The 26,967-nt window shown below is 42.9% G+C and overlaps 1 protein-coding gene across 5 annotated transcripts in view; it reads left to right on the forward strand.

The window, feature by feature from the left end:
* scrib (scribble planar cell polarity protein) overlaps positions 1–26,967 on the forward strand; it is a 78,869-nt gene that overhangs the window by 42,692 nt on the left and 9,210 nt on the right. The window contains exons 6-43 of one of the 5 annotated variants that reach the window (XM_061965269.1): positions 292–355; positions 893–967; positions 1,057–1,201; positions 1,457–1,575; positions 1,654–1,853; positions 1,965–2,131; positions 2,244–2,371; positions 2,450–2,575; positions 2,653–2,841; positions 2,928–3,293; positions 4,668–4,730; positions 5,801–5,890; positions 5,975–6,052; positions 7,426–7,746; positions 8,486–8,566; positions 9,527–9,763; positions 10,279–10,389; positions 10,456–10,632; positions 10,710–10,826; positions 10,897–11,085; positions 11,168–11,287; positions 11,689–11,745; positions 12,110–12,166; positions 13,888–13,968; positions 16,570–16,962; positions 17,596–17,667; positions 19,290–19,343; positions 19,422–19,544; positions 20,059–20,169; positions 20,523–20,573; positions 20,705–20,872; positions 21,078–21,237; positions 22,987–23,185; positions 23,254–23,343; positions 23,435–23,617; positions 24,416–24,555; positions 24,634–24,671; positions 26,828–26,902. In XM_061965269.1, coding sequence (XP_061821253.1) covers positions 292–355; positions 893–967; positions 1,057–1,201; positions 1,457–1,575; positions 1,654–1,853; positions 1,965–2,131; positions 2,244–2,371; positions 2,450–2,575; positions 2,653–2,841; positions 2,928–3,293; positions 4,668–4,730; positions 5,801–5,890; positions 5,975–6,052; positions 7,426–7,746; positions 8,486–8,566; positions 9,527–9,763; positions 10,279–10,389; positions 10,456–10,632; positions 10,710–10,826; positions 10,897–11,085; positions 11,168–11,287; positions 11,689–11,745; positions 12,110–12,166; positions 13,888–13,968; positions 16,570–16,962; positions 17,596–17,667; positions 19,290–19,343; positions 19,422–19,544; positions 20,059–20,169; positions 20,523–20,573; positions 20,705–20,872; positions 21,078–21,237; positions 22,987–23,185; positions 23,254–23,343; positions 23,435–23,617; positions 24,416–24,555; positions 24,634–24,671; positions 26,828–26,902 — 5,215 coding nt within the window. The remainder of the gene's footprint in view (positions 1–291; positions 356–892; positions 968–1,056; positions 1,202–1,456; positions 1,576–1,653; positions 1,854–1,964; positions 2,132–2,243; positions 2,372–2,449; positions 2,576–2,652; positions 2,842–2,927; positions 3,294–4,667; positions 4,731–5,800; positions 5,891–5,974; positions 6,053–7,425; positions 7,747–8,485; positions 8,567–9,526; positions 9,764–10,278; positions 10,390–10,455; positions 10,633–10,709; positions 10,827–10,896; positions 11,086–11,167; positions 11,288–11,688; positions 11,746–12,109; positions 12,167–13,887; positions 13,969–16,569; positions 16,963–17,595; positions 17,668–19,289; positions 19,344–19,421; positions 19,545–20,058; positions 20,170–20,522; positions 20,574–20,704; positions 20,873–21,077; positions 21,238–22,986; positions 23,186–23,253; positions 23,344–23,434; positions 23,618–24,415; positions 24,556–24,633; positions 24,672–26,827; positions 26,903–26,967) is intronic. The other 4 variants (XM_061965266.1, XM_061965265.1, XM_061965267.1 and 1 more) reach the window with 4 other exon arrangements.

Genomic DNA, 26,967 nt, shown 5'->3' on the forward strand with positions numbered 1-26,967 from the left:
CTCCAATATGGCCGTGCCCTGTGTGGACTGTACTGCACAGGATTTAATGTCATCCAAATGGCAGCGCCCTTAGGCCAGCGGCACACAAGATGAATGAATGAATGAATGAAGCGTTTATACACCAAGGCATGGTTCGTACACAGAGGCATATTTTGGCGCGATCTTAAAGCCCGTAAACCAAAAAGTTAGCAAATAGAAGGGTTCGTAAATTGAGGTTTGACTGTACGCTATAGTTGTTCCTTCAGGGCACGTTTGAGCAGCTTATTCAAAACTTGTTGCATTTGTTCCCAGGTCACTGTCTTTCCTGGTGAAACTGGAACAGCTGGACCTGGGGAGCAATGAACTGGAAGTGTTGGTAAGTGCCTCGCCCAATAATATATAGCAGGTGTCAAGGTTTTCAGACCCATGTCCAATATTGGCTTCCCACATACCTTACTACCCAAAATTCCCACCACCATGAGTATGTCATGACAACGGCATATTTTTCTTAGTTCCTCCGTGTCAGACGCAAGGTTCTGCCATGTGCCCCGAGCACAAGCCTTAGCCTGGGAGCGCATGCAAGTCTCAATACGAGAGCGTAAACAAAAGCCCATGCATGGCCTGACGAGAGCGGAGGCTGAACAAATAGGTGACATCATGTTGAAACCTAGCCTACGGGCTGTCTGCCATAACCCAGCGACATTCTCCTTTACTTGGGTTGGCCACTATAGATTTTAACTTTGACCATGTCATTTTGCCAAAGTAGAGCACATGATGTTTGCTGCAGCAGCAGCGGTTTCCACTGCGACTTTTAACTTCCTGGCATGGTACCACCAACCAAAACTACATTTAAAAACTCTCTTATTCTTATTTACTTGTTTCCAATTTCCTTCCATTTCTTCTCATTTGTTAGCCGGACACCCTAGGTGCTTTGCCCAACCTGAGGGAGCTTTGGCTGGACCGGAACCAGCTGTCCGCGTTACCACCAGTAAGTCAACTTGGGTAAGGGTTTTTTTTTATGCAAGAGATAGCCAAATAAATTTTTCTCTTTTTATGTTTTTGTCTTTTTGTCTGTAGGAGTTGGGGAACCTCCGGAGACTGGTGTGTCTGGACGTGTCTGAGAATCGTCTGGAGGAGCTCCCGTCTGAGCTCAACGGTCTCCTGGCTCTCACCGACCTGCTGCTCACACAGAACCAGCTGGAGGTCGTTCCAGACAGCATAGGTGAGATGGAGAAGAAAGACATAGTCTCAATTAGAGAAGTAGGATGTACTGCCCTCTGCTGGAAAAATAATGCCATTGACACTAGTGAAGCATGAAGCTTACACTTGATCTGTATACTGGCGTCCAAACGTTTTCCAGCGAGGGCCGCATATAGAAAAGTTGAGGGATGCAGGAGAGCCACTTTGATTTGTTTAATTCAAAATGCTGTTGGCCAATAGAAATTAAGCAGATGGTTAAATTGCATGTTTTTTTCAGGCTGTCTGAAGCAACTTTCCATTCTGAAGGTGGACCAGAACAGACTGACTCACCTGACTGACTCCATAGGAGAGTGTGAAAATTTAACAGAACTCGTATTGACCGAGAACCTTCTCCAAGTAAGGCTGCAGAAGAACAAAAATAAAACTTTATCATGGGCGATTGATCTGATCCCATGTTCTCTGTGCACCGGACAGACACTTCCTCGCTCGCTGGGCAAGCTGAAGAAGCTGACCAACTTGAATGTAGACCGCAACCGCCTGGAAGCTGTGCCCAAAGACCTTGGGGGTTGCACCAGCCTCAATGTGCTATCGCTGAGAGACAACCGCTTGGGAAAACTGCCCGCCGAGCTTGCAGATGCTACGGAGCTGCACGTTCTGGATGTGGCCGGGAACAGGTCTCCAGCACTCAGAACTCTTCCAACCACCATCCAATAATGTGTAAGGTGCAATAAATGATTCATGTCATTCTTACTAATTTGTCATCCTTTCTGTTTTTGGATCTCAAGATTACAAAACCTGCCTTTTGCTTTGACCAACCTCAACTTGAAAGCCATCTGGCTGGCAGAGAACCAGTCGCAGCCCATGCTCAAGTTCCAGACCGAGGATGACGAACGCACAGGGGAGAAGGTGTTAACCTGCTATCTGCTGCCTCAGCAGCCTTCGCCTAGCCTCGGTAAGATGCACCCTGTCTTCTTCTTTGTTTCGTGTGCTTTGTTATATGATCTTCTTTGCTCTGTCTTGACATTCTGTGTAATTATGTGCTCTCCTCCATTTATTCTCCACAGAGAACCTGCTACAGAACAGCGTTGATGACAGCTGGACAGACAGCAACCTGAACAGAGTGTCGGTCATCCAGTTCCAGGAGGAGACCAAGGCCGAGGACGAGGATGATGAGGCCGCTGCAGAGCGTAGAGTAAGGGATTGACAGTGGTTATGTAGTACTTTTTAGTCAGGTTGATGATTTATTGCTAAGTTGACATTTGTTATTCAGGGCCTCCAGCGCCGAGCCACACCCCATCCTAGCGAGCTGAAGGTGATGAAGAAAGTAATCGAGGAGAGGCGGAATGAAGGCTTCACGTCTAGACCCGAGGGAGATGATCAGTTGTCTGATGTGCAGGTACACAGTCACATGCTAATAGTCCAATTTGTTTGAAAGCTTTCTTTGTTTCTTAAACGGGTACTTTTTGTTTTTAGGAAAAACGTCTCAGTGACCTTTCCAATCAGAGCCATGATTCCCAGTTGTCCGACAGTACAGTGTCAGCCACCTCTCACGAAGAGAGGCGGGAAGCTGTTGTCCCCTCCCAGAGACATAGAGAGGACCTTGTGGACGGTCACTCTCATCAGGAGGAGGACCTGGATGAAATGGAGGTGGAGTACATTGAGGTGATCAGAATTCAAACCCTGCTGCTCTTCAGCTAAACTCCACTCAACTCTCAAAGTTTCAAACGTCGCTGCTCTTTTTTTGCCAGCCCACTGTGCACTTTGCAGAGGAGCCCATCATCCGCGTCGACGATGAGGAAGACGGTGAAGAAGGCGAGGGGAGCGACGAGGACGACGAAAGGCCGCCCTTGCCTGCCGAGAAGCAACGCCTCATCAGGAAGGACACCCCGCACTACAAGAAGCACTTCAAGATCACCAAGTTGCCCAAGCCTGAGACGGTGGCAGCACTGCTGCAGGGCTTCAGCCCCGACGGCCTCAGCTCTCCGACCCAGGCCGCTGAGGATGAGCAGGACGAGGAGGAAGAGGACACCATTAGCACCCCTCTGCTCTGTCACAGAATGGAGGCATCGGAGCTGGAGGACAGCCGGTACCACGTTAATTCCAGCCAGGTCAAGGTAAAGGAGAGACGGTGGAGCTCCTCAATTGCTTCACTTTGCTTACATGTTAGAAGGTGTATTATCTGCCTTGTATTCCAAGTTTGGAAAACAGGACACTTGATAAAGCCATATGCCGTAGGCCATCATTTTTGTGTTTTGTTTTAGTTTGGCTCTCTGCCAAAAATGCACCAACTCATCGACACAAGAGCTTGATACACATCAGCTCAACATCCTGTAAAAATAAAAAATAATTCAATATTAATGAGGTGTGTTAGATATTATGCCATTTGCTGTGTCATCTGTGACACAAAGCAAAGATGTTTAGATTTTGTGTAGCTAGTTTAGCATATATTGACCTACATGGATTGGTTTATCCTCTTTCAATGTACAAACTACATCAAAGTGACCCCCTGCACATCTCAGAAATTTTTGGGGAAAAAATTTGTGCTGTAAATGATATTGTACATTTTAAATTTGCGTAAAAAAAAAGAAAAGAAGATGTCCTTTTACCCCTCAGGCAGCTGCAGGCCATATTTTCGCTCGCCTATTCTTTCACATCTCTGGCGCTGATCAGTACTAAAAACCTCACGATACATGTTAGCTGGCCATTGCTTAAACGATTAATTGTGTAATGCCACATGCTTTGTGTGTGTGTGTGTGTGTGTGTGTGTGTGTGTGTGTGTGTGTGTGAGTGTGTGTGTGTGTGTGTGGGTGTATTTGTAGGAGTTGAGTGGGTGGAGTCTACACTGACTGGTTATTACAATATAATGAACCACTGAATTGATTGTTTGAAAGATTGCAGCTGATTCACTAATTATTCACTTGAATTGAGGAAGTTTCTTAACCGTGATCATTTATGATGTGTGTTAGCGTGTGCATGGATGACCAGAAGATGTATTGGCAGAGCTGGAATGTGACGTCCAATTAGTTTTTTGCACGGTTATCTAGTTTATAATTTTGCATAGAAATGACCTCCCCGCGACTAATTTTGTCTAATATTTAGAATAGATTTAATGAACTTCAATTGATTGTGCTTCCCTATGAATAAGTCTATACTCTCAGTTGTATATAAAGCTGCATGGATTTAAATGTCCCCTGTGGTGCTGAGATTCCTTGAATACTTCTGCTGTCCGCTCTTGCCGAGAACTGTTTTTGCGCTATGGCTCTTTGGTCTTGTCTTTCCATCTCTGCCTGTATTTGCTTCCGGTAGCTGGGGTGGTGCGAGCGTTGTACTGCTTTTGCTTTAAAAATGGAAGATGGGATGTCACGGAGAGTGTGCGTCTCTGGAATGTTTGAATGAGTGTGTGTTTTATTTTATTTTTGAGCGAGTGTGAGCATTTTTTTTTTGGCCTAACTAATCCGCATGCTTGTCGCTGGTTACTGTCCTAACAGGGGGTGTCATTTGATCAAGTCAATAATCTGCTGATTGAACCTGCTCGAATAGAGGAGGAAGAGGTCTGTACCTTCACTTTCCTGTGCACTCTTTTGTTCTTCCTACTCATCCTAAATCCATGACGTAATCCAAGCCAATCACTTTAGGAACCCCATAACCATTCAGTGAGTGTTGCAGAACCTGAATGCCGCTTTGTTTTCGTGAAATGCTGGGCAACGACAGAATAACATTACATTTTATACAGTTGTGAAGAATATAATTATATAAAAATTACAAATTGTTTGCTTAGCAATATAACCTTTTTGATGTGATATTCTTGACATAGCTGTATGGTTTGAGAGTCCCAGTCCTGCTTCATGTTCTGCCACATCTCCTGCCATCTTTTTGCTTTTGCTGCTTTGCCCTTTTTTTCTCCTGCTGCTTTGCCCTTTTTTTTCTCTTGCTTGCCCGTGCTGTGTTGCCCTGCCTTGGACGGTCTCGTTGGGACATCGGCCTCCTTCATTTTGTTTTGGATATTTTGAAACACACTGAAACAGTAATTTAGCAGGGGTTCCAGAAGACATTTGTTTCTCCTATGAATGTATTTACCAGACTAAATTGTTTGTATTTGAAATATCTCAATACAGTGTGATATTGTGAAAATAGAGTTGGAATGCCACAGCATGGTCCTTTAGTCTTCTTTCCGTCGTGGATGTAGTACACGACTTTCTGTTTTTCTACTCGACTCCCTCCCATTTTGCATGGCTTGTATACAGTTTATTAGTAGTCTATTCCTTGTTTAGCCCACATTTTAAAGCCTCTCTGTACAAACATACTTGAATGCAACTGACGAGAGCTTCCAAAAGTGTGCATTTATATTTTGTCTGTAGTCTAAAGGCAGCTAAGTGATTATTGGCAAACTAGCTGTACTCATCACACAGTTGTTAAAATTAAAATCTAGTCCATTCACATTGACAGTAAGATCTAAAAAATGCGCTTAAACTGGGTTTAGACTCCAGACTATCTCTCCATGCATAAGTTATGATCATCTCCTGGCAGGTGGATGGAGGCCATCTACATCCTCTGTCCATGCTGCTCAGTTCCATTCAGCTCTTTATATTGACTGTGTTGACTCCTCCTCCTCACCTTGCAGCACACCTTAACCATCCTGCGCCAAACAGGCGGCCTCGGCATCAGCATCGCCGGCGGGAAAGGATCAACGCCATACAAGGGGGATGATGAGGTCAGACCACTTCCGAGATGGTGGCAATAATCCAACAGATCTGAGAGTACTAATAATACATTTTTTATTGGATTGTTGCTGCAGGGGATTTTCATCTCAAGAGTTTCAGAGGATGGTCCTGCAGCTAAAGCAGGAGTCAAAGTGGGAGACAAACTACTGGAGGTACACATCCAATGCACTCAAATGGGCCACATTTCACAGTAAAATTGTTGGCGCCAATATTTGGCATTTTAACGTATATCGTGTCAGCATTTTTTTTATCGGAATCAGACTTTTTTTGTTATTTTTTTTACAACTACAAAAGAACTACAGAAGATACATTATATAGACATATGATCGCAGTATTTAGTATTAAAAAAAAAGTAGATAGTAATAACAACTGCTCAGGCACTAGCCCGTTTGCCCTACATGAAAAAAGTTACCTTTTTACTGAAGCCCAATTATTAGTTTTTTGATTCATTAATGAATAAAAAAAACTCTCATTGTCAGTATCCATCCATTAATGTTCTACCGTTTGTCCAATCCTGCCTAAATATGTTTTGATATCTGACGGGGCATTTTATTGAGTTCTTGTGATAATTCTTCTCCGGTCTGCTTTCACTGTGGCGCTCACGCGGCCACGCCCCCCCCCCCCCCCCTTTCGCTCCCTCCTGCAGTGGTGGTGTCCTACAGTATGTGTCCTCTGCTTACCTGTACCCGTCAAAACCTCTACATTTTTTTGCCGGGATATCCCATTTTGGCTTTCTTTCCTGGCGTCTTCCCATTCTCGTTTTGTTTGTTTTCGCTACTACAGAGATCAAGTCGCTCGACAAACCTCCGTGCGCAACACTCGGAGTGTGTGCTCGTTAAAGCGGCGCTGTGAGTTTCATGTTCTGTGACTCTATCAAACGACGCAACAGATATGGATGACAAATAGGAGACTTATTGTATAAGTACAGAAGAGCAGACAGCAGCTCACACATTCTCATACTTTCTGTAACATCCAGGAATAGATTATGTCAGCCAGCTTTAAAAATGTCTCAAGTATAAGCTACATAAAGGAACCCAAAATTGTTTTTATTTAAATGTTCGCAGTATTTCAGGCTTCTTCACAAGGAAACCTTATAGTGTATTAAATCTATGAACTGCTATAAAATTGAGTAGATTAGTTTTTGTGATGTAGAGAAATCCCATATTTTCACCTATTTTCCCAGAAGATTTCCCATATTTTGAAATGCAAATATCGATGCTTCTTTTCGACACGTAAGAAAGGTGTTAGTGAAATTTTCTGATGTTTTTTGGTGCTATATTAACCCCAAAATTAGCGCCGCATAAATGATTATGTTGCTACCGGTCCAACGTTTCTTAGAAAAAGTTGTCCAGCTGTTTACTAACATATGCTAGTCATGTTTAATACACTTTTACTGCAAATAAATACATGCTACAAATATTGGTTATCGGCCTCCTTTACAACTAATAATTCGTATCGGCCCAGTAACAAACATAATGGTCGCGCTCTAAATAAGATGTTAATTTATGTCAACTTTCTGGCCCAGGTGAACGCTGTAGACCTTCACGAGGCTGAGCATCACACTGCCGTGGAAGCGCTCCGCAGCTCTGGTACGGCCGTCTCCATGACGGTGTTGCGCGAGCGCATGGTGGAGCCGGAGAACGCCATCACCACCACACCGCTGAGGCCGGAAGATGACTACTTCCCACGGGAGAGACGCAGCAGCGGGCTAGCCTTCAATGTGGAGGATGGTCACAAGAGTGGGCCTCTACAGCGGCTTTCCACCTGTCTTATTCGAAATGACAAAGGGCTGGGATTCAGCATCGCTGGGGGCAAGGGCTCCACTCCCTACCGCACAGGGGACACAGTGAGACACATTTTAAGTTATTTTGGGTCCAAATAACATCTGTTCAAATCATTTTTAAAATGTCATATGTATGACCCCCTTAACGCTGGTTAAAGGAATGCTGTTTTGTTAGCCTATTTGCTTAATCAATATTGGCCACAACCCACACAATTTCTAAAAGTTCTATTTGTGTCAGTTGTGGTCGGAAAGCCCGGTCATAAAGTGTTTGCCATAACTCTTTCAGTCTTTCAGCTGTGCCTATTCTGGCCACAGCGTTTCTGCGTCATCGCCGTGGTGAACGGAGATATGAATAGCGTGCCTCGGACACATGATAGGTTCACTGTAAAGCGGACGGGCAGTGAAGCGTATATTTGGGCCAGTGTGCATCACTCCCCTTGAAACTGGTCTCAGCTCACACCACACAGAGGAGAGCGCGTTTTGATTTAGGCGGGTCTGGCTGTAAGTCAAAATGTTTTTGGGAAAGCATGCGGTGACTTAATGTTGCGGTTGCTCCATGGAAGCGTTGCTGTGCACTTTGCTCATGCATCTGTTGACACTTTCTGTTTTCCGTGGAACAGAGCAGTGAGTTTTTGCTTGAGTTTCGTATTTGACCTGGTGAAAAACATATTGTGAAATCGGTCAGTTCAACTTTGATGCATAAAGAGGGACACTCTTAAGATCTTCTCATCAATTCACAACTTATTTGGAAGTGAACTGTGGTGGGAATAATAAAGACAACTTCCATTTACTTTGTTTTCAGGGAATTTACATCTCTCGCATTGCAGAGGGGGGAGCAGCCCACAGGGACAGCACGCTACGCGTTGGTGACAGGGTCATCTCTGTGAGTAATTTTCTCTCCAAGTTACCAGAGTTGAACTAATCAGGCCTCACATTACAATTTTAACATATTTTGACAAGCGACTTACTGTATTTATATATCCTGGCATTAGATGCTGCAACTTTTAGTCATGAGGCTGACTGATAATGTGTTTTTAATTTATTTAGTTTTCAAACTAATGCAAAATACAAAGAGTTAAAGGCTTCACAGGAATACCTCTTAACATTGTACTGGGCCGTCGTTTGTAAGAATGGTGTGTTTCTAAACACTCATCTCAATTAAAATAATGTATATAAAGAATTCGCTATAATGTCATGCCTTTGGGATAACATTTCCTGGCTTATTTGCATTGACTCTTTCTTCCTCTTGCTGTTTCTCATTTTCACGATTCTTTCTTTCCACCTCCTGCTGCATGCTTACTATTGCATTACCGCTTTACCTCGTTGGGTGTTGGTACGGTGTCGGGGGGTGGTGGTGGTGGGGGTGGCCTGAGCCTGTCACTGCTGCTGACATGGTAGACACATGTGTTACCATAGCAGCGGACCAGTGGTAGCGGTGGTAAGGGATGATACTGTCAGGCCAGCGCTGACCTCTGCTTGTCACATGGGACCATTTTTTTTTAAAGACTGCATGCCTGAAAGCTTACCACTGTTACCAAAAAAACTTGTTGCTTTCTGCTGCTTGCCTTTGTGTATTTGAGATCAGATTGTTTGGGGAGTTTCATGCTCATACTGGTTTTTACATACATAAAGGCAAGATGCAAACAATAAGATATACAGTATTTATCTCTAACAATGATGAAGGCAAGGCTCCTGCTTTCCTGTTGCCTTTCCAATCACCTGGCACCCCGCTACCCTCTTTTCTTCTGGCCCTCTAATCCCGAGAGCAGTTAGAGCTCTCTATTGCACTCACTTTGGCACACCGTGCCAATGATAGAACCGGTTGTTGTTATTGTAAATCCAGATCAATGGTGTAGACATGACAGAGGCCAGACATGACCAGGCAGTAGCGCTCCTTACTGGCACCTCACCCACTATCGCCCTCCTGGTGGAGCGAGACCCCAACGCACCACGTTCGCCGGGTCTGTCCCGGCAGCGAGCCCACTCTCCTCCGCCCCCAGAACCCTCGGACTCTCCGGACCAGGAAGAAGAGGGCCTTACCGGAAACCAACTAGGCCAGGTGGATGAGTATCCCATCGAGGTAAGAGACCAAACCACCTGAAATTGCACGTTTACTCTTGATTCTTATTGAGTTACACCACGTCTTCCTGTTTGGCTCTTGTACTATAATTGCTGCTGTCCATTTCCAGAGAGAATGCATGGTGTGGTGATTTATTGAACAATGGAGTTTACAGCAACCCCAATATTGTACTTTTTTCACTTTTTAGCGGAAACAAATGTGCAGTAACAAGTGATCAATGTACGTTTAGTTTGACTAACATTTTATACAAAATTTTATAAATGCAATTTTATAAATACCTTTTATTCTATTTTATATACCAAATAATATCTTGCGAAAATCATGTAAAATCAAGAATCGATTCTGAATCGAATAGTCACTCCAAGAATTGGAATCGAATTGTAATGTGCCCCAAGATTCCCACCTCTTGTACTCGGTATACATGCCTAGCCCTGGCTCAATAAAGTTTGGGAAACACCACTTTAGTAAATTTGTACCTTTTAAACACCATAAAAAAATAATAATTCACTTAACAGGAAGTGACTTTGGTCAAGTCGGGCGGTCCTCTCGGCCTGAGCATCGTGGGAGGCAGTGACCACGCGAGCCACCCTTTTGGCATCAACGAACCTGGAGTGTTCATCTCAAAGGTATCCCAACAAATAATTAATTTCCTGTGTTGCCTCCTGTAGACGATGCATGCCCCTCCTCCACAGGTGATTCCTCACGGCCTGGCGTGTCAGAGTGGGTTGCGTGTGGGCGACAGGATACTAGAGGTGAACGCTATCGACCTGCGTCACGCCACGCACCAAGAGGCTGTGCGTGCGCTGCTGGCCAACAAGCAGGAGATCCAAATGCTGGTACGCAGGGACCCTTCGCCGCCTGGCATGCAGGTTAGTTTGTCCACAGAATATGTCAAAGTGCAAAGAAAACTCTTGAGATGCTGATGCAGCGGTTTGCGGTGTTACAGGAAGTTGTAATCCATAAGCAGCCTGGGGAGAAGCTTGGCATCAGTATACGCGGTGGAGCCAAAGGTCACGCCGGAAACCCTTTTGACCCAACAGATGAGGGCATCTTCATATCTAAGGTAGCATCCGTGTTGACGTATATTTTGGTCGAGTTTATTAGCTAGACTTCCTAAATTCACGTTCAAACAGGTGAGCTCAAGTGGCGCTGCTGCACGAGACGGCCGATTACAAGTGGGCATGCGCATCCTGGAGGTGAACAACCATAGCCTGCTGGGCATGACGCACACAGAGGCTGTGCGGGTACTCCGAGCCATTGGCGACTCCTTGGTGATGCTGGTGTGTGACGGCTTCGACCCGCGCAACGTGACTATTGTTGAAGTGGGTCTAAGTGACGAGCATTATGTCTGTAATGAATTTTGTTCAATGCTAAGTTGCTAAACATCTTGTGTTTTATCTCCAGCCATCTCCTGGCATCATCGCAAACCCTTTTGCAACAGGCATCGTCCGTAAGAACAGTATGGAGAGTATCTCTTCTATAGACCGAGACCTGAGCCCAGAGGAGATGGACATCATACAAAAGGTACAATCGCAAATCACACACACGATTTTGCCAAATGTGTTTCGGGAAATATCTAGTTTGCATAAAAGGAAGTCATTAGCATGCAATGCAACAGTATTCGCTAGTCGTCAACATACCAGGAAACACTTTGCCGTGTTTGTAATCGCATCAGCCAAGTTGACGCGTGAATCAAATGTTTTGTTCAGCGGTTTTGTCGCACCACAGCAATTCCCTATTAGCGGGAGTTTTACTGCCTCCACTCATGCATCAGAGCACTCGAAAGCGCCAGTGTGGCCGTTTATTTTGTCCGGTCTGCCCACACAAACCCCCAAAGTGGCGGCCTCTAGATTTAATGGAGCTGCCATTGTTTCCCCGGCTTACTTAAAGCAGCAGTAAGGATGCTGAATGTTGCTCTTCTCCAGGAGTCTGAGATGGTGCGAGAGACTTCACAGTGGGAGAAAGAAGAGATGGAGAAAGTGGTAAGTTACAAATTTAAAAGAGCAGATAGTTACTACCAAATATTAGTCTTAGTCCACACAAGGTGACTGTAGTCCCTACTTCTGCACCCTACTGGGTGTTGTTTGACAGCTATTCCTGTAATGATCCACCTTGCATGCGTATTCGGCTCCCATAGTGAATGAAAAGTGAACGAATGATTCTATACTTTTCTTTCCCCTCTCGTTTTTTCTCAACTCCCGCTCTCTATCCTTTTGATGTGTATGGTGCAATCACTCCATCTCCGACGCTTTTTCATGTGTCTGCTGTTCTTTCAACCCCCTCCATTGCATCTACGTGTGTGTGTGCCTTTTCCCTCTGCACTCTACTCCTTCCTTTCCCGTGAAGGAGCGTATGCGTTTGGAGCGAGAGGAGGCAACTCGCCTACTTGAAGAGGAGACTGAGGTGAGACACTCCTCCATGCTGGTTCCGCCAAACTCCGGTCCATCACAAACAGGCCCCCCTCCCCTGACCCCACTGGAGTTCACTGTGGAAAAATAGTAGCTCCCACTTAGACAAAGACGTAATACAGGGGGGTCCAAACTGTTTTGTATCGAAGGCAGCACACTGAAAAGTCAAAGGATTTGGTGGCCATTTAAATATCTTTACTTTTGTAAACATGCTAAAGCTAACCCATGTAGGTATGCTATGTAACAAGCCTGAAACTGCACTTTTTTGGGAATTTTGCCTGTCATTCACAATACTTCGTAAGACAAGAACACATTTTTTTTTATTCATTGTAATTTGTAAACTCTAAAATGTAATGATGACTGATTTAGGCATCGTCCTGCAGAATAATGAATGAAACAAAGGAGTCAGCGGTGTTGCGGTGCTAATACAAGATATCCAACATTGCAACTAATAGGGGTCTTTTAATGCACCAATAAAGCCCTTGGAAAAAACTTCCAAAAACCACCAACAATACTCCATTAACATCTCGTAACCTGCATATTAACCAAGCATTAGCAATATTATTTTTGCAAGCGCTAATGCAGAGGAAATACTTTTACTGGCGCTGTGATCACAGAGCTATTTATATACTGAGCTGCTGTTGCATTGCCTCTGAGTTAGTAAAAGTTTGCTAGTTATAAATCATGCCACTCACTGTCAACTTTGACATTCAACTTAGACCCGAAGATTGCAAGTAAGACATGAAAAGACGGTCCTTTGCACCCACCTTTTAAAAAAAAAAAAAAAAAAAAAGTTTTTTTTTTTAACTGCGTCAGAATTATGATTAATTTCACTAAAGCTGGATCTGCTTATCACTTATTTTCTAAAGCTTGTAGCTCATCCTCCCTATACTCAGGCTCAAAAATACAAGGTTTGGGATCTTCATTTGTCCCAAAGTAGTCTTTGATGGCTTTCATGAAGTCTGCCATGTTTAGTGGCAGTAGTTGTTGTTGAAGGAAATAGTGAAAGTTGTGATGCATTTGTGAAATTATTGCTTTAAATTAGCAAATACCTAAATATTACATGTTGTTATGAATGTACCTGTTACTAAATTACATACAATATATACTTACAGCAAGTATATAAAACCTGAATGGAGGTTGTTGTTTTTTTAGGTTTTTAGAGTGCTTTATTGGCACAACAGAGCAAATCCCATTACTTCCATTGTTAGCCACCTTATACTTTCTGTATATTACAAATTAGAATGCATTTTTTTTTTAAATGACAAGTGTGCTTGTCTCATAAAAAAGGATTGTGAATGATGGGCAACATTTCTTTTTAAAGTGCAGTTCCCCTTTAAGAGCTGCGATGGACTATGACATGACAGGCCAGGGCTTTTAGGTCATTTGCTCGCGCTGCTCGATTTAACTCTCAATCAATTGGGATTTTGTGGGATGACCACTGTTACACCAAGAAGGAACACCCTGACTGCGTGTTTTAATGTGTGTTATAGGCGACAATTCGTGTTATTAGGATTAACATTTTCCCCTTATATTTTGCCCTTAGTGCCCTTTTCTTCTAGTTTACAGTAAAGAAATAACCCGGGCCACACTTTGGACACCCTTTATGTAATGGAACATACTGTAGGCCATTTACATGCGAGCATGTTATTAAAATTGTGTTACAATTATTTGTTGAATCAGCAGTGCTTTACTTTGTAATGTGTTTTTCTTTAGAACATTGGCACTGGACCTTTAAAGCTGGACTATAAAACCCTGGCAGCACTACCCACAACCAGCTTGCAGAGGATCAATAGGGTAAGGCTCCCTACGGTCTTTTCTCTATGGTCCTGTGTATGGAAGTGAGAAAAGCTTGTGTGTGTCTGAAACTATTGACCCCTTATCCTTGGATGGGATACCTTTTTTGTTAGAGCTAGATTTGAAATGGCCTCCATCTATATGCTCTGTCATCTTGAGTCAACCATTTGCTCCTCGGTGAGCAGGACTTTTAACTCTTGGGTCTTTGCGTGTAACACGGCTGGTGTCCAACTTTGGATGCATACCGATTCCACAGCCACATTTCCTTTGGATAACCAGTGACTGATTGCAAGGTTTAACAACCACGTGGAGCTCAACTTAAGGAGATAAAATGTATGCATCAGAAGAAGGTTTAAAGGAGAAGACGCATGGCTTCCGTGAAAAGGAGCTGTCATGTTTGGGGGAAGGGGACAGCTGCCCACTATCACGCAGCCTCTGGGATATTTTAAACCTCTGAAGTGGACTGAGGCCCCCGTGGGTGGGTGGAGTGGAGTGCCAGACTGTTGGGAAGGGTGTTGTCTCAGTTCTTAGAGGACTTGCTCTGACTATACAGGACGATCCAGGCAGACATCCAACAGTAAGTATAAAGATGCTGGACAGGAAAGATTTCTAAATACTATTTCTTTTTTTATTTGATTTTATATTTATTTGATTATATTCTACTTTATAATATAATAATATTATTGTAGTTAAGCATGGGTTTTTAAGTAATACAATACCATTTATTTTCCAACAATATCGAATAGGATACAAGCAGGGCTGTATCTGAGGGCTGAGTGAATGAGAAAAAATTTTAATGCTCTCAATGCGACTGTTAAATATCTTACGGTCTCCATTTGCCGCTCGTATAAAATTTTAACTTTCTGTTCGTTTTCTGTGTCCCACATTTGTTTGTATGTGTTAACTCTGTACGTTCGTATACTCGCTATTCCATCACGCACCTTAAAGCCAGCTGTCACCCGCCCCTCACCCAGTTTGTGCCAGGTGTCAAAAGGGCAGTCATTCACATTCTGTCCCACTGACCCGAATCCTCTATTCTTACTTGGTCATCAAGGCGATGCTTCAGAGCGTGGCTATTTTACATAGACTATTAATATACAGAGCACTATATGGACAAAAGTCTGTTAACATATTTGCATTTTATCAACCAGGGTTTTCCTATACCCTCCTGAGAACTAGCGTCCTCTTTAGTGGCGATTTGTGGTTCGCAAAGTAAGGCTATTTTTTTTTCCAAAAGTGTCATTCAGATCCGACAAAAGGAATAAAACAAAATCAATGTCCACTGCAGAGGACGCTGGTTCTCAGGAGGTTGTAGTCATTTCCTCAAGGACACTGGTTCTCAATAATAATACCTCTTGAGGTACTTGAAAGCACTTCAAGGACTAATGGGATTAAAAAAAAAGATATATTTTAAGTTAAGTTAAGTTAAAGTACCTATGATTGTCACACACACACTAGGTGTGGTGAAATTTGTCCTCTGCATTTGACCCATCCCCTTGTTCACCCCCTGGGAGGTGAGGGGAGCCCGGGAATCATTTTGGTGATATACAGCGGGGTAAGTATTTGATCACTTTATGATTTATTAAGTTTGACCCAATCCAAATATATAAACAAGACATAATTTTTATGGTATTTGTAACAGAAAGGGACATAATGTAAAAAGAACAATATTAAGTTTATAAATTAATTAGAATGTAAAAACACATCTTCATTATACAGTATTTCTATAAGAGGTCACTTTGACTATTTGCTCAAATAGTTATTTATAATTAAGTTCATTATTTGTTTAAAAGTCATTTTAAATGTATTTTATTCACAAATCATTCAAAGAAAAGGAGATGAGCACTGTTTTTGAACTGTAATAAATTGTATAGTGATGCTGTCATGTTGCGTTTTATATCTTTGTTTTTGTCAACCAAAAATATATTTCGCTACTTAGGAAGTACAAAAACAAATATGGGGTGTACTTTACTGAAAAAATGTTGAGAACTATTGCTATAGAACGTTACTTTTGTCCATGTAGTATATGTATAACCTTCTAAAATAACATCTACTGCAGTGGTCTTTTGTGCATAACAGAGATATTTTTTTCTAAAAAGAAATGGACCAAAAATAAATGTTCACAGCAGAAGACGCTGATTCTCAGGAAGATATAGTACGGTATATTTTAGATATACTTATTTTAAAACACAGACATGTAAAGCTAAACTTACAGCATCAGTTCTGCCTTCACTCACTAGAGGTGCCGTAATGTCTCGCTGCCCTGATAATTTGGTTATTTAGGGCGGTTGTCTTAAGGGGGCCTCGGCTGCAGTTATGTGATCGTTAGTCTTGTTTTCAGAAAGTCTTGAATGACAAGTAGTGGGAAACGTCCCTCGTAAGCTTTAGGAATTATTTAGTGACATGAGTAAATCACTTCAACAGTTAAAAAGCTTGCATGTCAAGTGTGTATTTATAGGAACACAATGTTGGATTTTTTTGTTTCTGCTCTTTTCCCAAATCACACAACCTCTAGAACACTGAATTATTTTCAGGACATCCTATAATCCTCCTTTTTTGATCTATTGCATCACTTTCTCATTTTAATGTCTTCCTGTTCAGTTCTCTTCCTCTGTAAGTCTGACCACCCCCATGGAGGCCACCCTGCAGGCCCAGTACGGAGCCCCGTTAGAGGGCCTGGGTTTCGGCTTAAGCCACCCCTCGAACCACCACATGGATCTGGTGTCCTCTTCCCCCAGTCCGATCATAGAACACGGATCCCAGTTCTCTCCCAATGGACTCTCCAACACGGACAGTGTCAGTTCAGTCACTTTGTCAGTATTATCCGAGGAAGAGGAATGCCTGGTGGATTCTCAGTCCATCTGCTTCAAGGAAAACCCTTTTTTGGTGGCAAACCGCAAAGGCAAGGGCCTACCGCCTGGCGAGCGGATCCTATCGGGTCCGCCAGTGGGCTACGGGAAGCAGGGCCAGCTGCAGCCTTGGTTGTTCAGCAAGGCAAGGCATTTGCTTGAGTGTGGTTTGGAGCCGGCATGTTGTGTGACCGCACACCGCTTGTTGTTTTTATCACTGGATTTCCTAGGAGCGGGATTATGGGCTTTGCATCTGGACTAAATGTTAGTTTCCATAGCCTTTTTATTTTTTACACTGTATGGCACAACGTTAGGTGGTACATACTTGATGGCATTTTTTGAGCTGTATGTTACTAGCATTTGAACCGGTGCATGCTTTGCAGTAGTTCACTTTGTTCACGATTGAGGTATTTGTGTGCACAGTCAGGGTAGGCTGGAATGTCTGTACCAACAGCTGCGGTAGAGGTCACAAATCAGGAAGGATTGTTTTGTGAGACACAAAAAAGTGCATGATGCAGACTCATCTTAAATCACTGTCTATTAATGTACTGATACTATTGTGTTATCTCTAAGGATTGGACTGAGCTCATGGGTTGGTAATAACTTATAATGCCAATAGATATGTTGGGTTTGCATAACTGACTGCTATTTAATGATTTGCAAGCTGCCATATATCTGGTTGACTTCGATCAAAGTTCTCAAATACTGTGTTTTAAAATTGACCCATGTGCACTTATACTTTCATTCCATGCGCTACTAATGTGTGTTTATCTTGCAGACACCTTCTTCTGAGTACACCAGGACAGACAGTCCAGTCAGAGATGCATCTTACTCTCCCACCATCCAACCGGTGAGCATCATCATCAGCACTGCATTAAGTCACCATTTGCTTGCACATCACATGGCAGCTTAATTTCCTCCTTTCCATAAGTTACTTTGACTACGGTACATAGGAAACTTTTGCTCCTACCCCACTTAGCCCAGTCACCACTCTTCCAACAGCTCCCTGTGTTCTGGCAGGGAGACCCGCTTCGTAAGTGGTGCTTGAAAGCCCTCCTTGCTCTGACCTGGATGACTTGTTTGGTTATTTATTAAAAACCTGTTCAGCTACCAGTCTGAGAAGCATGGAGCTGCTTTAAATGTGGCTATAATAACCTAATGCTTTGCAAAGCTTAGACTGGATGCTTCTACTCTAGATCAGGGATGTCCAAAGTGCGGCTCAAAGGCCATTTTGGGCCCACAGCTTGTTTTTTTCAATTGGCCTTCTGCATATTGTAATTATAAAATAATTCATTATTAAGACATTCTATTACATATTACACAGATGTGCTCTGTCACCTCTAACACAAAGCTGAGATGTTGGTGTTTTGTTCAATTAACATACAAGTGAACCTCAAAACATTAGAATATTCTGCAAAGGTTTGTTTATTCCAGCAATTAGATTAACAGTGTGAAACTGATAAATGACATGAGCTCATTACATGCAACTCAATATATTTCAAGCATTTTTTTAATATAATGTTGATGATTAATGGCTTACAGCTTATTTAAACCTCGAATTTGAAAATCTCATAAAATTTGGGGTTTTCAAAACCTGTAAACATCCATCCATCCATCCATTTTCTACCGCTTATTCCCTTTGGGGTTGCGGGGGGTGCTGGAGCCTATCTCAGCTACAATCGTAAACAATGATCATCAAAATTATAACAAAGACTTGACATATCTCACTTTGCATGGAATTAGTTTATATCACATATTAGTTTCACATTTGAAGTTAAATTTCTGACATTAATTAACTTTTGCATAATATTCAAATTTTTTGCGTTTCACCAGAATATTGACCTACATTGGCCGGGCCGCAGTACTGTGAGCTGCTGGGTTTTGTCTGTGTTGCCAAGGTAATTGCTCAATATTAATCAAATCAAGTCCACATAACTAGAAGAACGTCAACTGGCAGCTAAACGTACACGACCCTTAAAATGTCACAAAACAAGTGGCCCTTCACAAAGCAGCTTGTCATGAAGAATTTTGTAAAATAAAACACCACATAGCCGTTCTAACAGTATAATTCCTCTACCACTAAAACTCACTGAGCAATCAGCACTTACACTTACCAATTAGCAAAGATAAAGTATTCCCTTTATTTTGATACCAAGATTATTCCTTGTAGACCTTATAAATATTGGTTATTTTGGGTATGTCTAATTATAGCAAAATGTGAGGTTAATGTAGAAAATAAATCAACGCGGCCCCCAACATCCTTGAATTTTTCTGTACGCGGCCTTCAGTGGAAAAATGTTGGACAACCCTGGTGTAGATTTATACATTAGAAACTAGTAGTAGAGGTAATGTTGTTACCAAATGGGCTCTTTGCAGTTTGGTGAGCTTGGCCTGTCATCGCCAAAGGTAGCATCTCTATGTAGTTAAAAGCCTCACAGTTCCTTATTTTAACCAATCATTGTTTTTATGCAGGCAAGCATTCATTTCACTTCCACCCCCAACAGCAAGGACCACCTTCCATCATCTGTGAGTTTCCCTGTGGCTCGGTACCGCTAATAGTTTTTCAACACTTCTTACACGTTTCTGTCTATGGTCTCTCCGCAGACACGGCCGGGTGCCATCCTGCCGGTTGGGCGCGTGCGGCCAAGCGCCTCGCTGGCCACTCCGGACGGCAACAATCCCAGCCCCTTCCAGCATGGCCCTTCCCCCTTCAACTCCCAGACCTCTGTAAGGCCCCTCACCTCCACGTAGGGCTGCTCTCTCACTCGTCAATCTATGCTCCGTGCCACCTACACCTTCCCAGACACGTAAAATGAGCACAGCGGAGGTGCAAGTCATAACGGCACAGGAAATATCTGCACTTTTAAACACACCAAAAAAAGGAAGACTTGATTGCACAATATGGAAGCTTCTAAAAGCACCCATTATTATTTCTTCTTTGAAAAGCAACTTTGCTGCTGAATGTGTAAATTATGAAAATTGTTCTTAGTCTTCCTAGTTGCTTTGCAAGCCCTACTGTCTTGTCTTTTCTCTGGCATACTTCCCCCCCTCCCTCACACAAACCAGCCGCCATACTGTTCACCCGTTCTCCACTGTCAACTTTGATGGCTTTTTCATCGTCTACCCTCTCGTTTGTCTGTCATGCCCACCTCCTCCTCTTCCCCTTCTGTTTGTCGGCTCCTTCACCATACCAACCTCCCCTATCCTTCGTGATCCCCGCCCATACCCACTACCCCTGCAGCCTCGGGCCCCTTCCCCCACCTCGCCCGACGAGTTTCCCATGAATGCCAAGCAGGCGTACAAGGCGTTTGCCGCCGTGCCTCGCTCGCTGGCAGTGCTGGAGCCGCCGCAGGTAGGCTGAGTCGCTCAGGGCTCGAAAACAGGTCACGACGACAACAACGCATGCTGTGCTGATTGGTTGCCCCTCGCTCCCCGCCGCCTCCTGACCGGCGCGGCCTATAGCAAAAAACAGAGCGTGTACCGCGTCAGGAGTGGCCTGTGATGTTTTGTGTGGCTTGTGGAATGCCTTCATCGGTTTCGTACTGCTGTGTCATCATGCTGATTAATGCGTTCATCCATGAGTTGCACGTGTATTTAAATCCATTCTCTTTATATACCGGCTACTTTGTCTGCCTGCTCCATATCCGTCTTTGTCCTCATTTTTTCTCCTTTTTTGTTCTTACGCTGTTTGTTTCTGCCCACTAGGACCTATATGCTGTAAGGAACAATTTCCATCCAAAGCAACCTTCTCCGGAGGTGAGTGGACATGAGGAAGAAGGTCTTTCTAATTTTTGAAGCTCGGGAGAAAAGACAGTCAAACCCCCATCTAACTGTAGACTGTGTCTTGAGAGATGTATTTGAGCTTTGAGCGTTACCCGACTTTTCAGCCTGAATTGAACAATGAAGTGTTCGACAACTGCATTTACGGTCAAGAGGGAGCCAATAATTGTGGGACCAGCCAGATCGGCGCCCGGTCCTCCCTCTCCCCTGACCGTTTGGAGTACATGAGCCTGGCAGCTGTGCCTCGCCATTCCAGGCCGTCCCTGGACATGCAGGTAGCCACCGCATCCAGCAGCCTGCTCCTTCATTTGGGCCGCGGTGTGCTTGACCTGGCCGGTGGTGGGCCAATCAGTTGTCTTCTATTTGTACAGTGGTGCAGGGCTGTAATTGTTGTTCCTGCTTCTTGGCCTGCTTTTGATGACATTTTGCAATTTTCTTTCATATGACACTCTGATGCTGATTCATGTTTCAACCCAACAGAGTCCGTCGCCCAGTGGCAAGGACAGCCCAGAGCAGCGCTCCTTCAGGGACAGACAGAAATACTTTGAGATCGACGTGAAGCAGCAGACACCTGACAAGCCCAAACCTCGTGTCTCGCTCGTTGGGGAGGATGACCTGAAGAAAATGAGAGAGGAGGAAGGTTGGTATCCTTTTTTTAAATTAATTTTTTTTAACATATGCAGTGAAACCCTATTAAGTCGGCCCAGCTTTTTTCGCCAACCTATCTATGTCAAACAACTAAAGTCTATACAGGGGTGTCAAAACTTTTTCCACTGAGGGCAACATACTGAAAAGTGAAAGTACTGGTATGTGGGGGCCATTTTGCTATTTCTTCTAATTTAAAAAAAAGCTAAAAATAATTGTATTTATTTAAAGACAAAACTTTGTGTCAGTGACTAAGTATATTACTAATAATTATTAGTTAAAATATTTCAGCTTTTTTTTTCATTATATTTAGATTTTTTTGGGTCTTTTTTCTTATATTTTCACTGTTGTTTTTTTCCCTGTAAGATAGAATAATATTAATAATACGATTGTGAAACTGCATTACCTCGTGTGTCAAAAATGTTATGAAAATAATACTGTTGTTGTTGTTGTTGTAATTTTTCAAGTTACTTCATAACTTGTTTTTTTTTTTTTTTATTATATTAATTAACTGACCAACTAACTAAACTTTGTTCATATTTTTATTTCGAGAGCTTCTAATACTTTAGATCGGTGGTGTCTAAACTTTTTCCACCAAGGGCCTCATACTGAAAAGTCAAGTATGCGGGGGCCATTTTGATATTTTTTTCAGAATGTCTTTGTGACTGAACTTTTGTATTGGGGAATAAACACTCACATATGTATTCATATTTTTTTTATTTGTATTTGTATCTAAATATTTTTTAGTCCGACTTTATGTTTGCTCTGATTCAACTCCTCAGATATTACATGTACTAAAAGAAAATTGCAGACACTTTTTGTTTAATTCATTTCTGAGTTTGTGGATAAAAACATTTTGTTCCTGAAGTAACCGTTGACTTGTTTTGTGTTGGTACACATTATTTTACAGTACCTCAAATTCAAACTGCACTTTAATGTACTTTTAATAAATATAAACTACAGTATTTGAGTTTTAAAAAACTCCACAATCTGGGTCATCGCTTGCTGTTTGCCAAAGCACTGGTGAGAAGCACTGATGTATACAAGTAATCAAAGAAAACAAATATTGATTTACTATTTGAAAGTGTTGTTTAGTAAATGTTAACTTATAGTATTTAGTACACCACTTGTTTAATGCAGAATGAAGTTTGGGATGACAAGCAAAATAACAGAAGAACTTAGAGAGGGAAAAAAGGTGTTCTCTTTAACCCCACAAAATGTACCGAAAAAGAACCGTGGCCCTAAAACCGAGGTATGGACCGTAGCGTGGGTTACCTGTACCGTTGCACCTCTGCAAACACAATCATAGATATGAACAAAATGACAGTTGTTAGCATCAAACATGGCAGAAATATATGTTCCAAGATTGTGCTGTTGTAAACAGCAATGCAACGGTACTCGGTATAATCCTGCATGGGATAATTCGCCATAAATAAAATTTAAAAAAAATTGGCTATTAGGAACGGATTATATGAAAAAATTCATTGTGATTTTTATTATTTTTTCTGCCATATCGCAAAACATATATGCACAAATGGAGGAACACAGTGTCCATGAAAATGATCCTTATGTCTGTGGCCAAAGTCACAAGTAAAATGTTACGGTTTAGATTTCAGTTTTGTCGACAACCGCCTACGTCGACATCAGACAGCCAGTCCGACGGGCTTGGACATAAACGGGTTTCACTGTACCGAAACGCGCTGTAAATTTGTCTGCTGTCATACTTGTGGTTGTGTTGACGCAGAGCGTAAGTTTGAGCAGCGTGCGCGGGAGTACCTACTGGACGAAGAAGACGAGGATGAGGACGAGGACCTGTCCAAGCATGTGGCGCAGATGAAGGTCACAGGCAAGGTGTTGCTGGATGGAGTGGAGTACAACGTGGAGCCGGTGTCCACGCCATCGCACTTGTGCTCTACGCCTCCCAGCTACTGTGGAAGTTCAGGGTACATTGTGTTACTACCTCTCATATTTACCTCCACACACTCCTGTGGCTGACATCTTCTTTGTGTAGGCCCTCGTCAGTAGATGGTAGAGGAGACACCCCGAGGAATTCACTGGAGGACAGCTTCAGACTGGAACAGCGACCCAACTCCATGGCTGGGTACAAACCTCCTGCTTTATTAACTCTCCATGTGACATCTATTTGTGCGTTTTTGTCAAAAAACTTTTTTGTGTGTGACGTGTCCTCTTAGGCTGCACCCAGTCTATGGCAGCGAGTCTGCAGCTCCCATCCGCACCGCCAAAGCGGAGCGCAGACACCAAGAAAGACTCCGCATGCAGAGTCCGGAACTGGCCACAGCCCTAGAAAAGGACCTCTCCCCGGCCGAGAAGCGAGCCCTGGAGGCGGAGAAGAGAGCCATGTGGAGAGCAGCACGGTAAATACAGTCTTGTCTCGTGTTTGTGTTGGGATTCCGTTCTGCATATCTTTTACTCCCGTTTCTCGTAATCGTATCTTTTACTTTCCATTCTGTGGTTCTCTCTCTTTCTGTGTGCCTTCCTGCGGTGTACTTTTCTTCATCCCACTTCCTCCTCCTCCTCCTCAAACGCGTTCCACCTCTGCCCGGGACACAGTCCCTTAGGCTTGGAGGACGATGTTAGGCAGTATGAGCAGGACCTGGCTAAGAGGCTCTACCAAGCCCGAGTGAGGGCTTCTCAGGGCACGGCCCCTGCCTCCGATACTCCCTCCTCTGCTGCCTCCCAGCTCAGGTCTGCTTCGCGGCCCCAGCCACCAGGGCCAGACGCACGGCATGGTGGGGGTTGTGCTGGGATGCTTTGATTTTGAAAGGTCCAAGCAAAGCAATCGCAGCAACACTCAAGAGTGCTTCTGCTGCCTTTCCACGGGCCGCCTTGCTGCTGCACGTCTTTGCCGCTTACATGTGTGGCTTCTCTTTCTTCTTGTCCTGCCGTCCTCTTTGCAGCACCTCATCCACGTCTTTTTGTGCCTTGCCGTTCCATTCGTTAACTTGTACTAATGCAATGAAGCAGAGTAGGTAGTCCTTTTCCTGGAATGCCTAACTTGTTAAACTGCTTGTCCCAGCAAACCAGGACAAGGAGCACCCATAATTAGTCATTGACACCACTTCCATCCAGAGCAGTTTGTCCGTGTGTGTGTGTGTAATTGTCTCTTCCTCCTCTTTTCTCTCAAGCTGATTGGTGGTCTCTAATCTTTGCAGGATGAAATCGCTGGAGCAGGATGCGCTCAAAGCCCAGATGGTCATCGCCAAATCTCGGGACGGGAAGAAACGCGGAACGCTGGACCAACTGACGGAGTCGCCCTCACCGGCGCCCACACCCTCTCCCACCCCAATTGACGGTATGGAGGAATTCTTCGAATTGTTTTTACTTGATACTGTATTTTACATATCACTCTTTTGACTTGCTTGTCTCACAGAGCTGAGTCCTCGAGGACTAACTTCTCCGGGCAGACTGGTAAGCTGCAACTCATTCATTCTTTAGGATGAACAGAAATCCCTGTCTGACTTACAGTATTCAACTATACATTAAATAATATACTGTGGAACTCGTTTATATTATTTGACGGACCATGGGACTTAAACTGAAAGTAGCCATTGCTTGCACATTTACTTGTAACTTTGGGCAGAGACATACCGGTAAATAAAATAGGCAATGACAAAATAATTTTTCAACCTAGGGCAGTTTTGTTGACATCGTTTTTACTTTTTTCCATTTTTATTTATTTAGGTAATATTTTATACTCTAATCCAACATAGCAGCTGGGATGTGTGCGTGTGTGTATATATATATATATATATATATATATATATATATATATATATATATATATATACACATGTGTATATATATATATATATATATATATATATATATATATATACACGTGTATGTGTGTGTGTGTGTGTGTGTGTATATGTGTGTGTGTGTGTGTGTGTGTGTGTGTGTGTGTGTGCAAGTCTTTCTTCTAGTAGCTAACAATCTAAAAACGTAACGCATCTAATATATGAATTTTCTCAATTGCTGTGGTAGAATCCAGGATAATACTTACTGCATGTTTTTAATGCTGTATGTAACTTAACTACACAGTAGGTATGAGGTTTCAATACTAGAACACATGTTGACATAAACTGGCCGTATTTTTCATTGAAATAACCCATTTGGCTATTAAATTTTATGTCTACAAAAGCGTTCGACCATTAATGTCGACTTCAAGGGGAACTGCACTTTTATTTGGAATTTTGCCTATCATTCACAATCCTTATGTATGACAGGAAGACGTATGTTTTTTGTTTTGTTATGCATTCTAAATCTTAATTTATTCACTATTTCCTTAAACAACAACTGATCATAGTAAACTTCATGAGAGCCAACAATGATTACTTTGGAACAAATGACGATCCAGAACAATATATTTTTGAGCCTGAATATACGGAGAATGATCTACAAGTTTTAGAAATGTTGCGATAAGCAGATCTAGCTGGTAGCAGTATTGCTAAGTGCTAAACAAGATATACAAACTACAAACATAATAAAACAATCCCTTACTGTACAATGTCTGCTCCCACTGAGATGTCAACTGATGGGATGTTTCAATCAATCAATCAATGTTTATTTATATAGCCCTAAATCACAAGTGTCTCAAAGGGCTGCACAAGCCACAACGACAGTTTATATCTTCCCGTTTAGATGAAGAATTAAAAATAATCCTCACACAGGTAAAATAAAAAAACTTACAAGCATCTTTTCGTGTCTTTCTCGCCATCTCCGGCTTTAAGTTGAATGTCAAGTTGACCAAATTCTCGGTTTATAGCCACATTCTTTTACTATACAGGTGACAGGCATGTTTTATGATTGAGAATTAACTATTATCAACTCAGGCGATGCAGCAGCTCAGTATGTCAATAGAGTAGTTGCATAAGCTAGTTAACTCTCTGTAATGACGACGTCGCTAAAAGTAGTTCCTCTGCGTTAACGCTTGTAACGTCGCTAATACTTGGATAATATTTAGTTCACGACATGTAAATGGAGTATTGTTGCCGGTGTTGGAGGATTTTAGAGGGCTTTATGGGCGAAATAGATGACTCCCATTCGCTGCATTGCAAGTTAGAATGCATAAAAAAACAAAGAAACATATCTTGTCTTGCATAGGGATTGTAAATGATAGGCAAAATTCCCCCCAAAAGTCCTGTCCTCCATTAAGGGGGCACTTTTTAGTAATGAAAACACGTTGGATCGGGACTTAATGAGTTGGTCAACCTAAGCGGGTTCCACTGTATGTTTATTTATTCATTCACTGTGAGTGCTGCAGCCCAGAATATAAAAAATGAATTGACCCAATTTGTATAAGATTGAGCTATGAGTATATAAGAAAACAGTCTGGTGTTTTGTGCTGTAAATGATGACTAACGGTCAATACATTGTCCTCATAAGCATGAATCTACCATCCTGCTGCCATCATAGCTGAGCACACACACTTGTCTTCCCATCACAAGCCACTACGGCCTGTTTGAATCACCTACACTCCACGTCTCAGCCTCATCCTGCCTCGTCCCTCTTCACCTCCCTTTCCCCTCCCAAACTCCCCTCATCCCCGTCTGCTATCCTTCTAGTCCCTGTCGTCAAAGACGTTTGACTACCGACAGTTTGCCGCCATTCCTTCTTCCAAACCAGTATACGACATCCAGGTATCGGCTGCATGCTGAGCTCCCCATGGGGGGGTCCAGCCTTGCCTTACACCGCCCCACCCCAC

Source organism: Nerophis lumbriciformis, linkage group LG07 (genome assembly GCF_033978685.3).
Source record: "Nerophis lumbriciformis linkage group LG07, RoL_Nlum_v2.1, whole genome shotgun sequence".
Lineage (NCBI taxonomy): Eukaryota > Metazoa > Chordata > Actinopteri > Syngnathiformes > Syngnathidae > Nerophis > Nerophis lumbriciformis.